At 41.7% G+C, this 17,547-nt stretch overlaps 1 protein-coding gene and 1 long non-coding RNA gene across 2 annotated transcripts in view; one reads left to right on the plus strand and one right to left on the minus strand.

Annotated features, from left to right (window-relative positions):
• Positions 1 to 605: 605 nt before the first annotated feature.
• CDO1 (cysteine dioxygenase type 1) lies at positions 606 to 16,878 on the plus strand. Its single transcript, XM_081213921.1, has 5 exons — positions 606 to 983; positions 7,315 to 7,392; positions 11,657 to 11,814; positions 14,536 to 14,705; positions 16,172 to 16,878. The coding sequence occupies exons 1-5, from the start codon at positions 805 to 807 to the stop codon at positions 16,199 to 16,201; spliced, it is 615 nt and encodes a 204-aa protein (XP_081070047.1). The 5' UTR covers positions 606 to 804; the 3' UTR covers positions 16,202 to 16,878.
• Positions 10,049 to 17,547, minus strand: part of LOC308597862 — a 35,322-nt gene continuing 27,823 nt past the window's right edge. Inside the window, exon 2 of the long non-coding RNA XR_014013222.1 lies at positions 10,049 to 10,328. This is a non-coding gene — a long non-coding RNA (uncharacterized lncRNA). The remainder of the gene's footprint in view (positions 10,329 to 17,547) is intronic.

The following is a 17,547-nucleotide window of genomic DNA, read 5'->3' on the forward strand; positions in this document are numbered from 1 at the left end:
ATACCTTGCTAAAAATTGAAAACTTCTCTTCCATATTCACTCATGGGGAATGAACTACAGTACTTTGATCCTAAACCTGCTGTCCTTGGGTGAGAAGCCACCTTTTACCATTCTGAATTTTCCTACAAGACAAAGGTTTTTGCAGGGGTGGCTATCTAAATTGGCAATGTGTAATTGTCAGTGCCTACGTATTTCAATTTATAAACATAGCCTAGTTCCCCAAAACACACCTGGTTGGTTATTGCGCCATGAAAAGCGGAGACGACTGTACAGTAATTTAAAAGAGTGGCTTGCAAAGCTAATGCCTTCAGCCATTGAGCTGCTGAGTTAAAAGATTAGATTAGAATATCCAAACGTTGCCGGGGGGGAAATCACTCTTGGCTTCCTCAGTTGTATATTCCTTCTCTCTTTTAAGCACGAAGAACAGCGTCTTTGTGCTGTAAGGCTACGGCGGCGCGCCAGTCGAGGCCCCTTAAGAAGCGAGGCGGGCAAACGACCCGAAAGTGGGGGGAGCCCAGACGCCCCATCTCGCCAAGGCGACGAGGGCTTTTGAAATATCAGCCTGTGATAGGTCCCAGCCACGGCGGGGGTGTCCCTTTTTCAGCGTGTTCTAAAAGCCTAGGGCTAGCCGAAGCCGTTTCGCGGTGCCTCCCTCGCGCGCTCCCTGTCCTTGAGCACTTGGTACGTTCCCATCTAACTCCAGGGGATAAATAGCGGCAAGCCAAGGCACCGGCTCCGAAGCGACGCGGGAGAGACTGGGCGCTCCCATTGTGCAACTCGAAGCAGGCTCCGCAAAAGCGCATCATGGATCATCCCGGGCAGACGGAATTGTGGAAGGCGCAGACGCTGGACGAGCTGATCCAGATCCTACATCGGTTGTTTTCCGGCGACAAAGTCAATGTGGCAGAAGTGCAAACCTTAATGGAAACTTACGAGAGCAATCCGGAGGAGTGGCTCAAATATGCTCAGTTTGACCAGTTCAGGTAAACTCGGTGGGAATCAAGGGGATTAGCTCGCCTGAACAAGCAAGCGGGTGACAAGCTGTCTGGTTTATTACTGTAGGATAAGCTATTCTCCTGGGAACGAAAAGCGGTCGATATGTGCTTTTAAAATGAGAGCCGCTTTGCTTGAAATGCCAAACGGACGTGATTTTCTTGGAGCATTTCATTAAGTTTGGTACAAAATGAGTGCGGATCTTTTAGAAATTAAATAGCAATCTACTCTCCAGGCGCACTTCTACTTTGTTTGCACGTTTGATGTTCGTAGGTGTTGCAAATCCAAATATCTTGCTCAGATTCCTTTCCGTGTATCTTTTAGCGTTTACTACATATGTAATTTGTTGCTAATAGCTAACATATGTGTTGTGCAGATAGTGGCTCCTTTTTTTTTTAGCAGCTTGCATTCAGGCCAGCGGTTTGAGTTGCTCAAATCTCCTTTTTGAGAAGTGGGAGGCTGCGCAGCTTGGAGATGGTTGGCACTTTAAAGATGAGACCTTAGAAACAGCTGGAATGAAAATGCCTACAGAAAACTTTTTGGCAGGCCTCCCAGGCGGACTAACTGGCAGCCCATCTGCAAGTACAGCGATTTGCACAAGTCTAGTTCAAAGCACCCCAGGAGTGGGTCAAGGTGACAAGATTAACACCAGGCTTTTGGGTCACAGCCTTTCTTGCTAGTTTGGGCTTCATTTTGTAGCTTGTGTGTTGGCGTGTTTTTTGGGTGTTTTTTTCACGACTAGCCTGTTAGATGTTAAACTTTGACTGGTTTATCTTGCAACATTAGGGCTTTTCCAAAGTTGTTTTCCTCTTCTTTCTTGGGCATTCCAGTCCATTTGAAATGGCACTCCAGAACAAAGCAATATGCCTGGTGGTGAAAATCTGGAGGCAGCCTAATAAAGGTAGAGTTAACGTGCCCTCTAGGTGGTGGTAGACCACAACTTCCATTATTACTGACTATTGAAAATGCTGATGGAGCTGTAGTCCCAACAACAACTTCTCAAGGGCATCATATTACCTACTGTACTCCTGGCCTAAAACATGTGCCAGGAGTGGGGGTGAGGAGAAGGCACTAATGAGATGTCTACTGAATACTGTTCCAAATCTTGTGTCACAAAAGTCCTGTGCCTCCCTTAATTACTGGATAATCATCACTACTCATTTTTCTCAGAGGCCTGTTTCATAATCTGTTGTATTAAACAAGGCTAAATTCAGCCATTGGTAGCTGTTAAATAGTTGGTGATTCGCATCTACATTTCCTTTCCATATGGACTGCATGAAGAAATGTATCTGCCCCAGCAAGCCCCTCTCTGGGAATTGTCAATGCATCAGAGTCACACAAAATATTGCAGCAGTGTGAACTCCTAGTCATACAGTAATTCCCTCTCCATCAGCACTAGTACAACTATTCAAACATTAAATTTTAGCCTTAATCAAGAGCATGGATTAAGGCAGCTTACCTTTTTTTGCAGTCTGAGGTTCACTGCCAAAAGTGAATTGTCACTTTTAAGCAGGGTTTTGCAAATGGTGCAAAGTCCACCTTATTTTTCTGGAGTTTTTTCCCCTTAAAGAAAGAAATGCAGGTTATAAATATTTTTTTAATAACTGGCCACTGAACCACAATTTGACCATACTAATTTGAGTGTGATGGAGGATGAATTTGGATGACCAAAAGTGCCTCCAGCCACTTGGTAGGCTAGTTGTCTGTACTTCCTGTCAAGTGGCAATGAACAATAGGATATATCATTTATATGGCATTTTAAAGTTTTAAAACAATCCACATCTATTATTAATACATAACTATATATAATATAAGCAGAAGCAGCATGCATCACCAGTTGGTGGTTTTCATTAATGATGATGCAATGCTGCTGCTACTATAATGAGTACATAATTTTACTGCACAAGCTTAGCTATACCTGACCAGAAATCCAGGTATGAGCAATCACTGGCTATTTTCCTCTAAAACTTGCCCAAGACATTACATGCACATCAGATGTGCCCCTATAATCATAATTGCATTGTTTATCCCTTAACCATTTTGAGTATAGGTACTCCTGCAGTATACATGTATATGGTCACTTCATGGTGTTCAGGCTCTCCCAGTCTGTAATGTGGTGAAAATCACCAAAGCAACTTCAGAACTTGCTTCACTCAAATGGCTGCATGCACAGCAGTTTGTTTGAATAAATCAGCATGACTGTTGATTAACCCTTAATGCTGAAACTAAAGCATCTTTTTTATGGAGCTATTCATAGTGATTAGTGGAAACATAAAAGTGGGTTCTTCGGTTCATCCAGATTATCATGTGTGTTGTATAGTGTGTACGGCACAAACTGAACCTTATCCCGTGACCTGTTATTTCCAGCTTCTGCCTCACTGAAGAGACCATAAACCATACAATGATCCACTGGATGGCACTGGGGTCCTATTCTGATACTCTCCCTACAGAAAAGTGTGGGTGGGTAGGTGTTGATAATACATTTATAATTAGCTTAAATGCCAGTTTCTCTGCAAATGCATTTTTAGCAGAAGTTAAAACAGGTATTTCTTAATCCCATATCAAGCCTCCTCTCTTCTGGTTCCTGTTCTTTGGCACACTTTCCCTCTAAATGATTAACTTATGTAGGTGACAATAAGTCATCTTCAGTGTTTCTTTGTAAGCAGCAGCAACAGAAAAGGCACATGAATAGCCAATTCATTAGGGAGGCTGATAATCAAATCAAGAGGATGGCAGGGGCTCTAAGATGCAGATTCCACTTCTGCTTTTAGTTCAGAGTATCTTATTTGGAAAGGGGGTTAGTAGGGAGACTTAAGTTCAATCCATTATGTGCTGCAAAACATGCTGGATGGTCTGTAGCAGTCTGGCATACTTGCCTATTGGGCTTTACACCAGCCCTGAAGGCTGAATATTAGCAAAGTGGCTAACAATAAAAAAGTAAAAACAATTCACAATGAATATTAAACACAGCAGATAAATTTCAGCTAAGCCTTTTTTGTGAGTGTGTGGCTGTCAACCAGATGGTTGGTGTTTCGAGCCCACCCAGGAATGGCTGTGGGCGGGATTCCTGCATTGCAAAGGGTTAGACTAGAGGACCCTTTGGGTCCCTTCCAACACTGATTCTGTGATCTATGGCCCTGAAGACACGAGAATTACTCACAGGAAAGCCTCCCTTGTAGGGGAAATATCTCACAACCAGGCTGCCATAGCCCAGATCTACGAGGGTCCCCTGCCTGAAACCCCGGAAAGGTAGATAATATTAAGCTAGATAGACCTATGATCTGCCTTGTTTGAAGGCCCCTTCCCATGGCGTGTGGAAACAGTATGTTTCACCCTCAGAGTGCAGGCTGGGGTTCTCTTTGGGGGCTGCTGGGTGACCCCACTGGGGCGCGAGAGCAGCGCATCCACGGCGCCCGCAGCCCCGCCCACTCCTTTTGACTGCTTTCTCCCGGCTTCTCCCAAGTGCCACGCATTGAAGGTTTAGAGCAGTGTTTCCCAGCCTTTTTTGGGCAAAGGCACACTTGTTTGACGAAAAAAATCTCGAGGCACACCACCATTACAGCCCCGTGACGTCAGCGCGCAGCGTCACGCCGGGAGGGACACACGAAAGTGTAAGTTTCAATTTTTTTTCCTCCCCCTTGCCGGGGAACCTCCAAGCTTTGGGGGTGGGGGGGGGAGGAGGCAGCAAAGCGAGGCAGGAAGGAGAGCGCGGCTTGGCTGGGTGAGCTTTGGCAGGGGCAGGGAATGAGAGCCGCCGCCACCCCGCCTCTCGCCGCCCGACTTGCCCGCCTCCAGGCAACATCTCGCGGCACACCAGGCAACATCTCGCGGCACACTAGTGTGCCGCGGAACAGTGGTTGGGAAACACTGGTTTAGAGGCAGAGGGAGGGCGGGGACCCGGTGGCCAATCAGAGCCGCTTTTGAGCAACACCCCTGAAGGGTTGGGCCAATGAGAGCTGGCTCGAGGTAAATAGCAGCCCGAGCCTCCCGGGGAGGCTGGAACTTGTATTTTTTTTTTTTTGTACTTTTATAAGAATCGATGGAGGGGCGTTGGCAGTCCTGGAGGACAATGTCTAGTTCATAGGGCTGTGGCCCGCAAATGACTTAAGCAGCAGGCTATTACTGCGCGAATTGATCGGATGTGCCTTCTTGGTCGCTTTTTGCAAATAAACTGCTTTCGAAATGTTAACGAGGAGGAAAACGAATGGCTGGCATCAAGCCAGTTTTTTTTTGTTTTTCCTGATCTGTGTCAGGTTATTGTGTTCTCTAACAGATACTTTTGGGACAAGGTACTGGCAGCATATCAGGGGCTTTCTGGCTTCCCAGCCTTCTGGCGTTCCACTGTTGGAAAGGTCCCCTTGGAACCCTCGTCTGCAAACTTGCCTCCACTGGATTGTGTACCGATTCAAACTTGCGTGCACACACCTGACCTTTAAAAGTGAAAACAGGGTGTGTCTACTGTACCGTATTAAAAATCAGGCTTTGATTTAATTATAAATCGGGTGCAATAGCTCAGTCTGCCGCGCGCCGCTCCCCCGTCCCCCTTTGCTGTATCCTTTAGTCTTTTTCATACCATTTCTAATCTTCGATTATTGTGCAACACTTGCTGTTGGCATTGTGAAACTAGTTTGTTCTGTTCTTGCTTGGCGGAATTCCCTGTAAAGTTGGCTTTTTATCAGGAGGAGAGTCTCTCACCCCCCCCCCCCACACACACTTTGGATTTGCATATATATCTTCTGCAGAAAAGTAGCTTAAATGGTTGGGACCATTTGATAACAAGCTGTAAAAGAAATCAGTAACTTCCTTGTTGTTACAAAGCTTCTGTAGTTACAATCTCATTGCAGAAATTACCTCACCCAAGAAGTATTTGGGTTATGTTGTGCTTTTCCATTTATAGGCTGTGTTGCTGAATTTCATTTACAGAGTAGCCTGGAGATCCCAACCCCCTATGTCTTCTTGGCTTTCCAATGCTTACCAAATGTTAACCACCACTCCACACCTTAATTTATATCTATCTAGTCTTTTTCAGCATTCTTGAACTATAGCAATAGGATAAATGAAACCCAGATATTTGGGCTTCAACGAGATCTGCAATTAATGGGGTTTACACCACAATCCAAATTTTTGTTTATTCAATCTTACCGATTTCCAAGACCCATTGATCACACAACTGTGGGCCTGATTGACTTCTGTGCTTCCATGATGGCTGGGATTCAGAGCTACTTTAGCTATCCCATAAGGCCAGTGGGGTTTCTTTATTCATTTCCTTTGAATGGTGGACCACTATGCCATGTCACAAACCTTTGGAATCCTAAAAGTAAGGGAATGAGGATCTGCTCCTTGAGAAAGACATGTTCAGAGTCCCTTAGGTAAATGCAAAAATTGCATGAGAAAAGGGGGCTGTAGCTCAGTAGTGGAAGCCAAGAACATGAGTTGCATAAGCAAGATTCTGGGTTCCATTCCTGACATCTGCACGCAGGGCTGGGAAGGATTCTTGCCTTAAACACTGGAAAGCGACTGCCAGTCACTATAGATAGTACTGACCTAGGTAAGGACCAATGGTTCAACTTGTATGTGTATATATAATGTACTACTAACTTAAATGGCTTGTTGAGACAGACAGATGCAAACATCTAACATAGATTTATAAAGTACCAAGTCCGTAATCACTGGAATTGAATTCCTGAAATTTGTTACTTAAGACTTACAACCTAGTTTTTAATAATTTGTATTTTACACAACAGTTAATTATTGTTGACTTTTCATTTGATTCTGTTCACTCTCCTTTTTATGAGAAAGATCCTGCAAAGGATACAACTCACTCAGCATTGTAAACCACTGTGATATATTTTTATTACCCTTATGTGATAAAGGTATAAATACATTGCAGTTTTAGGATGCCACTGACTGAAAGAAAATAGGTCAGAATATATGGACAAGTGCAAGAGTGTGCTTATGTGTATGTGTGGTTTTTTTTCCCCTTAAAAGATAAAACTTGGGAGAAATACAAGCACTTCACCTATATTATCAGATATATTATCTCAATGAACCTTAGAACTACCCAGTAAGGTAGCAGAGTATTATCAAGATAATTTGTATGCAGTAGGCACTAATTGTTCAAAACAATGCAGTGAGTAGAACTGTCATACAGCTCAATCAGAAAATATTACTAGATGGTTGGGGTAGGGGAGCAGGCTGGAAATTAGCAACCATTAATTTTTTTAATTTGTATATACTGTTCAAGAGAGTGGTGCTCTTAACATCTGTTTCTGCTTCTCAGTGATGGCTCTTAAACTAAAACCCTGCATCTTATTCTTTCAGGTACACAAGAAATCTTGTGGATAAAGGAAATGGAAAATTCAATTTGATGATCTTATGCTGGGGTGAAGGCCATGGCAGGTTTGTGGCTCTATATATTTTCCCAATAATATAAAGCTGTATAGGCAGAGGGCCTTTTCGGTAGTAGCGCTCGCCCTGTGGAACACCCTCCCATCAGATGTCAAGGAAACAAACAACTATCTGACTTTCAGAAAACATCTGAAGGCAGCCCTGTTTAGGGAAGTTTTTAATGTTTGATGTTTTGTCGTGTTTTTTAATATTCTGAGTTGCTGGGGAAGCCCAGCCAGATGGGTAGGGTATAAAATGATGATGATGATGATTGTTATATAATACATTGCATCTGTGCCACAAAAAATGTATTGTAGCCTTATATATACGGTATATTATAAAATTCCATTAACTCTAACCTTTCCAAAAGCTTTGGGTGGTTCTCTACATGATTTTTTTTTTAAATTCAACTATTTAAAACAAAACCAAAGCAGTACACCAGCTCTTAAGGATCCATTTTTGCATATTTGATTGTTTCAGTTAATCAGCATTTAATCTCTGGGTTCCTTACACTTTTTAAAAACACTTTAAAAGACCATGTGAAAAGGTGAATATGGCTTTGTGAGTAACCCAAGTTCTGTGTGTGATCCTGCTCAGGGAAGGGTGGGGCAGGTGAATATGTCATTGACACAAGGGCTGGCCAATCAACACTGTGCAGATCCAGCCTCATCTGCAAGCCAGAGGTACCAGATTTCCCAAAGTCCCTTTAAAAAAAAGGCCATATGTTATTGTTCTGAGAACCATTTCTCTCTATGTACTAGATATATATGCCCTTTTTCTCTTGCCTCTGCAAAACAGACAATTATCAGACATCTCTTAAGCATGAGGAATGTGATGCTTCTTTGTCAGAGCAAACTGTTGTAGAACCACTTGGTGACTTCCTTCTTTGTGCTTTCTTACAATGGTAGTAGGTTTTTCATTGCTCTATGTATGTTAGCCCCAGTGTTTTACTAAAGGGGCATTGTGCTATCTCTGCCTCTAGTCTAAAGCAGGGTTTGTCAAATGAGAGAGTTCCCCCTCAGAATCCCAATTTTGTAAATCAGTAAGATCTGGTCAATGTACCCTTGACAATTCCCAGAACACAATGGGTGGCATTCAATTAAGTTTTGTTCAGAGTAGACCTATCAAAATTAATGGACCAAAGTTAGGCATGTTCATTCATTTCAATGGCTCTACACTGACTAGAATTGCATGCTACCCAATATGCCAAACTTTGGGGTTCAATGGCCTCTGCAGCTGTTGCATTGAATCCTGAAATGCCCTTTTTCTGTTTGGGTAAAATGCTGTCTTGTGATGCGATGATTTAAGACTCTGAGGATTGTGGAAGTGAGGAGTTCCGTTTTCACAAAAATGTAATTTGCACTAGGAAAGCTACAGGTGGTGTTTGCTTAACCCTTCTCCCATCCCACTGCTTTTCCTTCCAGTTGGGATTCCCAGATGTGTTTTTGCTGCATCAGGAAGGAAAAAACTGCTGGCAAGGGGATTCAGTAGGTGGGGAAGGGTGACACTTTCCTGGCTGCTATCTTTCTTCTGAAAATATGTGCAGGTGTATACACGCACCCCTAAATAGCAAAGAAAAAGTAGCTCAGATTCCAAGATTTGAGTTAACCTCTAGCTACCTAGATTCATCAGAGAAGATGCTGAGGGCAGTAAAAGATACCTGGGGAGGGGATGGAGCTTGTGTTTGTCTTCATACAATTACAGTTATGGACAGTGAGAAAGAGCTGAACTATAGGATTCTTTTGGTACCACAGTGAGCTGTCCAGCAAGATAAGCTGGCAGAGAATATACTTTTGGATGTTAGGAAGTTCAGGAAATTATTTTGGGGAAAAGTTTGTTATCATCGCGTATTATTATTATTTATTATTATTATTAGTTCACTTTTAATCTAGTGTCCAATGAGCCTTCAAGGGGTGGGGTGTCTTTATTAACAATACTGTTACCTGCCTTTAACTCCTAGGTCGCTGTGAACCTTACATTATTACCTGTGATCCCTGTGCTTGGTTTGATCCTGGAGCACACACACATACATATCCTAAGCCAATTTGTGAGGACATGGGTGGAAAATGGGGAACCCCATTACACAAGTAGAACTTTTTGTGCTGATGAGACTCATTAGGTGAACAAGTTCTTAGTTCTCTTAATAAATCTTGTTATGACTTGATCTGGTGCAAGTCTGCACAAAGATTACTGAAGTTAAAACCAATAATGAACAAGAGTTTCAACCTCCCCTAATGAGGAGTGGAAGCACATCTGGCACATTGCTATGCAGATTTATCTAGGGCTGCCTCGCCCTGTCCCACTTGTGACCATTCAAACTAAACAGACAACCTACCCATGTATGGTAGCCTACTAGAGGCCGAATAAATAACCTGCTTTTGCTGCCTTTCTGTGACTACAGAAAAAACAACAGGCTGCTGCAGGCAACCGTATGTGACTGTTGGGCTGTATTGAGCTTGGTGGCAGGTCACAAACTGTGCAAACCTGACATAGGATCATTACTTTTTTCAACACTGCAAGCTAATGACTCAGTTTGAATGTAATGTTGGGCCACAGTTTACTGCTACAGGAATGAACCTACAGAATAATTTTCAGGTTAACCTCATTTTATCATTGCATCTGACAAGGGCAAACTGTGGCCAGTTAAAATTGATATACTGAAACAAGCCTGGGTCAAACCATAGTTTATTATTCTAGTTTAATGCAACAAACCACAGTTTCAACTGAGATCAAAGGCTAGATGTAAGTCAAAATTGGCTAGCTTAAACTAGGAAGTGAGTGCTCTTAATCTTCTGCTAGTGGCCACGCCAAAGGAGGAATGCTTGAGTTCAAGGTTCGTTTAGCTAGCATTGTGCCCAAACTGGGCTGTTGGTTATCTGTGGTTTTTCTCCAGAATTGCACTCCAAGTTTCTGCCAAGTGCATTGTGGTTTGCGAGACAGACGAGCAGCTGCTTAAAAATAAGAAACCACAGCTTGTTTTAATTTGTTGCACAAGCAGCACCAGTTAGTCAAGGAGTCAATTAAATCTGAATGGGGGAGTGACAACGTGGCGTTTCCCCCCCCCCCTGCTCCAGAATATAGCCAGTAACAGAGAAAGAACACTGCCACATATTTTCCAATGGAAAATATGAGTGACTGTTTTGAATCGAGTTCATGATGTAAAAGAAAATTATTATGTGTATCTGAAATGAGAAGTTTCATCTCTGGAGGTAGTGGTGCTTTTTTGTTAGAGGGTTGGGTCCGAAAGCCAAACATAAATATAGCATCGGTTTTTATCTTAAATGGAATTCAATTCAATGGACAACTATAAGAGAGCTTCCAGGCAAAAGGTTGTGTAAGTATCAGGCAGGCTGTGTCTGCACTCTTGCTACCCACAAGCAACATAGAGACTGCCAGTTCTAGGGGTGGTTGCTGTCGACGAGTAGCATAGTACTAGCCAGCAACATTCACCTCTCTTGCCCTCAATTCATACAAATTAGTGCCTTTTCACTGAGGCACCATTTCCCCTTCACTTCTCATTCATACACATTGTGTAGATGCTGGTCAAGTAGCTCCTTCATTGCAGCCCAGGTAATGCCTTTGAGTTATGGTCCTATTGTTTAATTGAATTCCTATCTAGACATACCCAGCCATTGCCAAAGAACAGACTATTAGCAAATTTTGTCAGTAACATCACAGTGTGTTTCCTCAAAATCATCAACAGCTGCAATCTCTTTTCATATTTGCAGAAATTCTAATATTTCCCTTTAAATCTGACTCTTTTTTCACTTTGATTTTTTTTCATTTTCATCCCACTTTCAAGACCACTATAAAGTGATGTGGGCAATAACAATATTTCTCTTGTATTAGATGTACAACACAGTAAGCCCTATTGACTTCAATGGAGCTTACTCCCAAATAAATGGGGTTAGGGTTGCAGCCATAATCATTTTATGGTACATTATGTTTATACTACAGTCAACTTGCAACTTGCACACATTTAACTTACTCGATTGCAGCTTTATGTGCTTAGTGACCAACCAGCTGACACTGCACAAATTAAATGCATGTCAGAAAGCTTAAGAGCTCTTTTTTTGCGTGGTAAGCCTGCGGGGTTCAGAAAAGGATGCTTGCATGGGGGCAGTTCCAGGAATGTTTTGATCATATGCAATTTCGGCTTCACGTGCTATCCGCAGAACACAACCCTTATGCAAGTTGAGAGTCAGCTGTATATGTAAAAGTACAACAGCCCTGCTAACTTCATAATGGTATTTTCTGTGTTTGTGTACATATACAGCAGTATCCATGATCACACAGATTCACACTGCTTTATGAAAATGCTTCAAGGAAATCTAAAAGAGACGCTGTTTGAGTGGCCTGGCAAAAAGGGGACTGGAGAGCTGCTGAAGAAATCCGAAAGGGTTTTGAAGGAAAACCAGTGTGCCTATATTAATGGTAAGCCCTTTCGTTTTGGTTCATCATAGATACCCAAATAACCTTATAACTTCTTGGCTAGATGTTTCAAGTCTTGGAAGGCATTTTTCGTTTCTTGGTTAAAAGAACAGGGCACATGGGGACATTTCATGTTATAGAATAAGTCTAATCTTTCCTCTGCTGATAGCCCACTCGTTTCCTCCTTATGATCTGAACTACTATGTGCAGAATTTATAGTTTACAAATTAGGCATAAGATTCCTGTGCATAGTGTTGCTGACCTTGACCGGTACCCACTGTTACAGAGGCCATGGAATGGATTTTAAATGCTGCTACAAGTACCACAGTTGCATGCAGCACTTCCAAAAATGTTATTTATCCTCATATGTTTTTAGAACCTTCCATTATATCCCACCAACCTTTGTGGTGGTTCTGAAAACTAAGATGATAGGTAGAGCTCCCTCATCCCCCCCCCAAAAAAAAATCAAATTTAAGCAATGTAGCAAGTGTCTTGATCATAAAAAAACAAAGAGACTCCCAAGGTAGTGTCTGCAGGCAAAACCAGGGCTGTGGTAAGGAAGAAATACTAAAGCTTCATGGACAATTTTTGGAATAGGATCTTTATCTGGGGCTGACTGCAACATTGTCTTCAGTCTACTCCCCAGCCACATCCTTCCAGCCATTTTCTGGCATGGCTGTCAACAGCACTGGCAGGGACCTGTATAGTACCTGTTTTAGAACCAATGGATAGCATCCATCACATTAGTTGCTTATTCTGCACTCACCATGGATTAAAATGGGGACTCTAACGCCTCACAACTTAAATCATACACAATGGATTTTCATCCAAGTCATGGAGAGGCAGACTCTTGTAATATTTGGGAATTTTTGACATAAACTTAACAGACAAGAGAAGGAAGTGAAATATGTTTGGGTCACAAAAGGAGCATCAGAACTGAGTGAGGGCTGCACTTCAAGGCAAAATATTCAAAGTATTGTATCTCAGTTCTGTTCAGAATTTTGTGAAACTTGGCCAATTTATCATGCTTACCACCCAGATTCTCCATGCTTTTATTTCAGGTGGGATTCATTATTTTGACTTTGAGGATTAGAATGTCTGAGCTTACATGGAGTGGACTGGTTATTTTTGCATTGGGGATTCCATAACTGTTAGTTGCCTTGGGCTTTTTAAAATAAAAATATGGAGTATGAATAACTAATAATAATAAATAATGGTAGAACATGATTTGACCCTTCCATCTTAATTACAGAAGCCATCTTCCCCAAGATAATGTCAAGATGGCACATGCCACATTGGCCTTAGTTGATCTTGGTTATTTTCAGTTGTGGTTTATTCTTGTATGCCAGATGAGAAAAATGTCCTCTCTGCATTTCCCTGGGGAAACAACTCCAGTTCAATACTTGGCGCACACACACCTCTTACAAGGAACTAAAATCTCAGCTATGTTTTTTCCTCTCTGTTGTTTTCATGTCCAAACACTTTGATTTGGAATGAAATCAAAAACAAATGATGTATGCACACAAGCAACTTTGAACATTGCCGAAAGGCATTGTCTCTTCTTTCTGAACATCTTCAAACTAAAATAGTTGCTACACAGAAAGGTATGCCAAGCAAAAAGGGGGGTGGAATCACATGTATGGGAGTGTGTTGCTTATGAGACTTTACAACAAATGGATGTCCACAACTTACAGCTCAAAGATGGGTAGCTGACAATTTGGCTTCCTTTATACAATATTAATTCAACTATAACCTTTGCATTAAGCCAGCTCATGTGTTCAGATTTTATAAAGCAACGATATGTTTACTGGTGCTAAGGTAGCACCTGAAGATTGCCAAGTTTTGTGGATTTTTTGGGATATCAAAATATGGTACCATATTTGAAAGACCTGTTTAGGACATCACAATGGTAAATAACTTGATATTTTTACATAAGGCATTAAAATGGCTAGTTATACTTAGAAAAGGCAGAACCAATTACTGGAAGAATAAAGGCTTCACCCAAAAGAATTATTTCCTTCATATTAGGGCCAATGTCCTTACTATCTGCTTAAAATACAGTTTGGGGAATCTTTTGAGTAAGAGGGCCCTTTGCTCCTCTGCACAACGCTCCAGGTGAAGCATTCCAGTGAGAGGCAGGACTAGAGGCAAAAGTGAGCCGACCAATGAATGTGACCCATTGCACAATGAGCTACATTCCAGCACCATGCAAAAGTCAGTGTTGTTACACACATCTCTCTACCTCTATCCCCACGAGCAAGAGTTGGAGGACACATTTCAGCTTGGTGAAAGAACTCAAATGTAGAATACGGCTGGTGAAGGGGAGGCCTAGAGAAGCCTGATGGCTAGTTAAAGAAGCCTGGTGGGGCCCTGAGAATTTCCAAACTTGATTTAAAATATAGCATCTTTTCCAACCCAAGTTCTTGGAAAAATAATGGTCTTTTCTATTTCATTTATTTTCCCTAGAATTTTTATAACATCTTTAAAAGAGAATACTGCATTTGTACTGGTGGCAGATGATTAAATTCACAACACTTGAGATCTCACTAACATTCATGGAGACATCCTGTTGGCCTTTATCAGACTGTAACTATGCATAATTCACCTAGATTTTTAATAGAAGCTAGGCATTTTACTTTATTTTATTTTAAAAGATCCTAAAATTGAGGGTAAAATTGTTGGATAAATTATCTAACCCAGTGCTCTTGTGTTTTCTTTTGTTAGACTGCATTGGCTTACACCGTGTGGAGAACCCAAGCCATACGGAAACCGCTGTTAGTCTCCATTTGTACAGCCCACCCTTTGAATCTTGCTACACTTTTGACCAAAGAACGGGACACAAGCAAAAAGTTAAAATGACATTTTATAGTCAGTTTGGAGAAAGGACCCCATATGTAAGTATAAGGATTTGCACCTTGCCTGTACCATTTAGCCGATCACTGCAACCTTTCTATGGAAAGAAGGCAGTTGGCTGATGCACATCATGCTAATAAATGAACCCCTTGTTGGAGGCCCAATATGTTATTTTATTATTATTATTATTTATTAAATTTGTATACCGCCCTTCATCCAAAGATTACAGGGTGTTTCACAACATAAAAATAATACATTCATTGGATTTCTGATGAGTTGCAAATGTGCTGGAGCAGGGACCAGAGCAGAGGGCCATGAACTGCCATGTTGTTCTGGAAGGAAAGGGGATGCTGCAAAGAAGCCAACTTGGAAATCAATAAACCAGTGGCATAGCTAGGGGTGCACTGGGAGTAAATGGCCCTGAGCAGCATTTACCTTTGAGGGCGGTACACCGGAGCCCAAGCTGGCGCACAAGCCCAGCATGGCGCTCTTAAAAGCAGTGCGGGGCTGGACTCGCAGCACGCCCAAGCTGTTGTAGTCCCTTTCCTAGCTGGTGCCCCACCCCTATGGCACTGCATGCGCGCCCCAGACGCCGTCAGGCCTCATTATGCCACTGCAAAAAAAAGACTTGCAGGGCTACGAACTCCAGGATGGAGCATTTGTATATTTGCCTAAGAGTTAAAACATAGCTAAATATGTTCTGCAATTTCACATTAAAAATACACAGCAAACTGAGATTTGATTTAAATGTTCAGCTACAGCTCTTCCCACAATGTCAGACTGCCAGAAGAGTAATATTTTTAAAACTATTAAAATTTCAAGGGGGAAAAACAGCAACCCCAAAAGCTCTCTGAACATAGAAAACTAGCCTTTTGTTAAATGTTTATGCCAGAATTCTTATCCCAGACACTGTAGCTCTCCTTGGGCAGGGCTTTGCCCTATGGGAATATTAAAAAATGAGGTAATTTTATCTTCAGTTTTGAAAGGGCTGTTCCATGTAACATTTATGAACATGGGTAGTGGAATGAAATGAGAGCATGTGGATATTTTTCAAGCAACTTTTAATGAAGGCTTTCCTATAGTGTCTTTTACAGCAGCCACTTCATGAGGCTGCCCCTTATACTATTCCTTAGAGGTCTGTATTAGGACTTTTATATCTGTCAAGTCTTTTAGCCTCTAGTCCTTTTCCTCTGCTTTGCTGAGATCCTTCACTGCTCTGCTTGCTGCAAATGACTGTTACACCATAGTGCTGATTTCAGCCTTCAGTAACATCCCCAAAAGTCTTTGGGCATAAGAAATATAAGTAAATTCCAAACACACCCAGGTATGAAAAGGGCTTGGTGTTGGAGCACAGGACCAAACAGCAAAAAACTATCAAGTGGGAGCCATGGCAGAATTTAGTTACCCTCTATTCGCTCACATGTTTTTAGATTTTGTACCTCAGAGACTTCTTTACTTGAAATAACTGAAAAATCTAGACAACAAAGATTCTCTCTCTTCTTTCTAGGCAACATCAGTTTCACAAGAGAACAACTGAAAAGCACAAGGCCGGCTGGATGGTTTATTATTTGAACTGGAGCAGAAGGATTGTATGATTGATGCCAGTGCCAAGCTGTGTCTGAATAATCTCTATGTAGGACAACAGTAGAACAGCTATTTGGTCAAGTAGTTATCATTCATGATTCCTGTCCTCTTGAACACTAAAGGGAGTAGTGCCATGTATTGCTGCAGAGTTCAAATGACTCTCGCAACCTACCATAAAACCAGGGTCCTTTCCCCACCATTTCTACTTTTGAGACTGTGTACACAAACATCAGCATTTGGGCTTCTAAGTATGACTTGACTTTCTTAACAGCCCTACCTGTTTGAATGTATGCCATTTTTACTAGTAATGTAACTTTTTGGTGTCATCTGTACTGTGTACTGTATACTGTTAGCAGCTTCATTTTAACCAGGGTTCAATGATCTGTTGGAACTTTTAAAAATTGTTTGGGCATCTTAAAATCTTATGCGTAAGATCTGATTATTTTTTAAAACGAAAGAATAAAATAGGAGCAATAATGTCTTGTACCAACACTTATGTCCTGGAGAAAATGTCTGTTAATATCTGTTAAACGTTAATGATGTTGAATGGGATCAATTTTTAGTTTTTAAAGTGGTTTGTATCATAACTTGCCCCAAAACCTGAATAAAACTGAATACGGGCACACTTTCTCATTTTTGTCCTGTAGCATAATTTAGCATAATTGATGGCTGCTCATCTGTCTGTTAAACAAACCCTTTCATGGCTTCCAGATGCTGTGTTAAGGCCCCATCATGCAAAAGGTGAATATACAGCAACTCGCTGGTGTGCCAGAGCTCCAACATTTGAGCTGGATTAGTGAAGCAATATGCTATGTTGGAGATGGAGTCTGGAGGTGTAGTCCTACTGCCTGACCATGTGTTGGATTTCTGCTGCAGAGGGGGCTTTCCTCTCTTGCTCTGCATCTGATTAGTTTTATTTTTATTACACCATGCTTCTTACTTACAGGTGAAAATTAGCCCCAAAAGCGCTCTCTCTCCAAACCCTTTTTGTTTGCCTGTTTGAAAGGATTAAGGACTGTGTGAAGTAACAAAGAGTTCTCTATGTAAGCATGTAAAAATGTTAAGTCAGAGCCAAGCGTCTGCCATAGCCTGCTTTCTGCAGGTCCTAGATCTGGTATTCCTATGGAGGAAAGGTGTTGTTGAATTTTTGGGAGCGATGACACATTCCTGCCTTTTTTTCTCTCCTAGAACATGCTATTTTCAAATACAAATAAATGCTTAAGAGCATAAGCTGGATAGGTATCTTTTCTTACTTATAATATATGCTTCCAGTTCTGTGTTTGAAAAAAGAGCATTTGT

The sequence above is a fragment of the Podarcis bocagei genome (assembly GCF_964188305.1).
Source record: "Podarcis bocagei genome assembly, chromosome: 11".
NCBI classification, from domain to species: domain Eukaryota; kingdom Metazoa; phylum Chordata; class Lepidosauria; order Squamata; family Lacertidae; genus Podarcis; species Podarcis bocagei.

What these genes read in the sequence shown, in the direction of transcription:
- CDO1 (XM_081213921.1), top strand. Translation starts at nt 805, where the DNA reads ATGGATCATCCCGGGCAGACGGAATTGTGGAAGGCGCAGACGCTGGAC. An exon ending in CCAGTGTGCCTATATTAATG is followed by an intron (nt 11,815 to 14,535) that starts GTAAGCCCTTTC and finishes TTCTTTTGTTAG; the next exon opens with ACTGCATTGGCTTACACCGT. An exon ending in TTGGAGAAAGGACCCCATAT is followed by an intron (nt 14,706 to 16,171) that starts GTAAGTATAAGG and finishes TCTTCTTTCTAG; the next exon opens with GCAACATCAGTTTCACAAGA.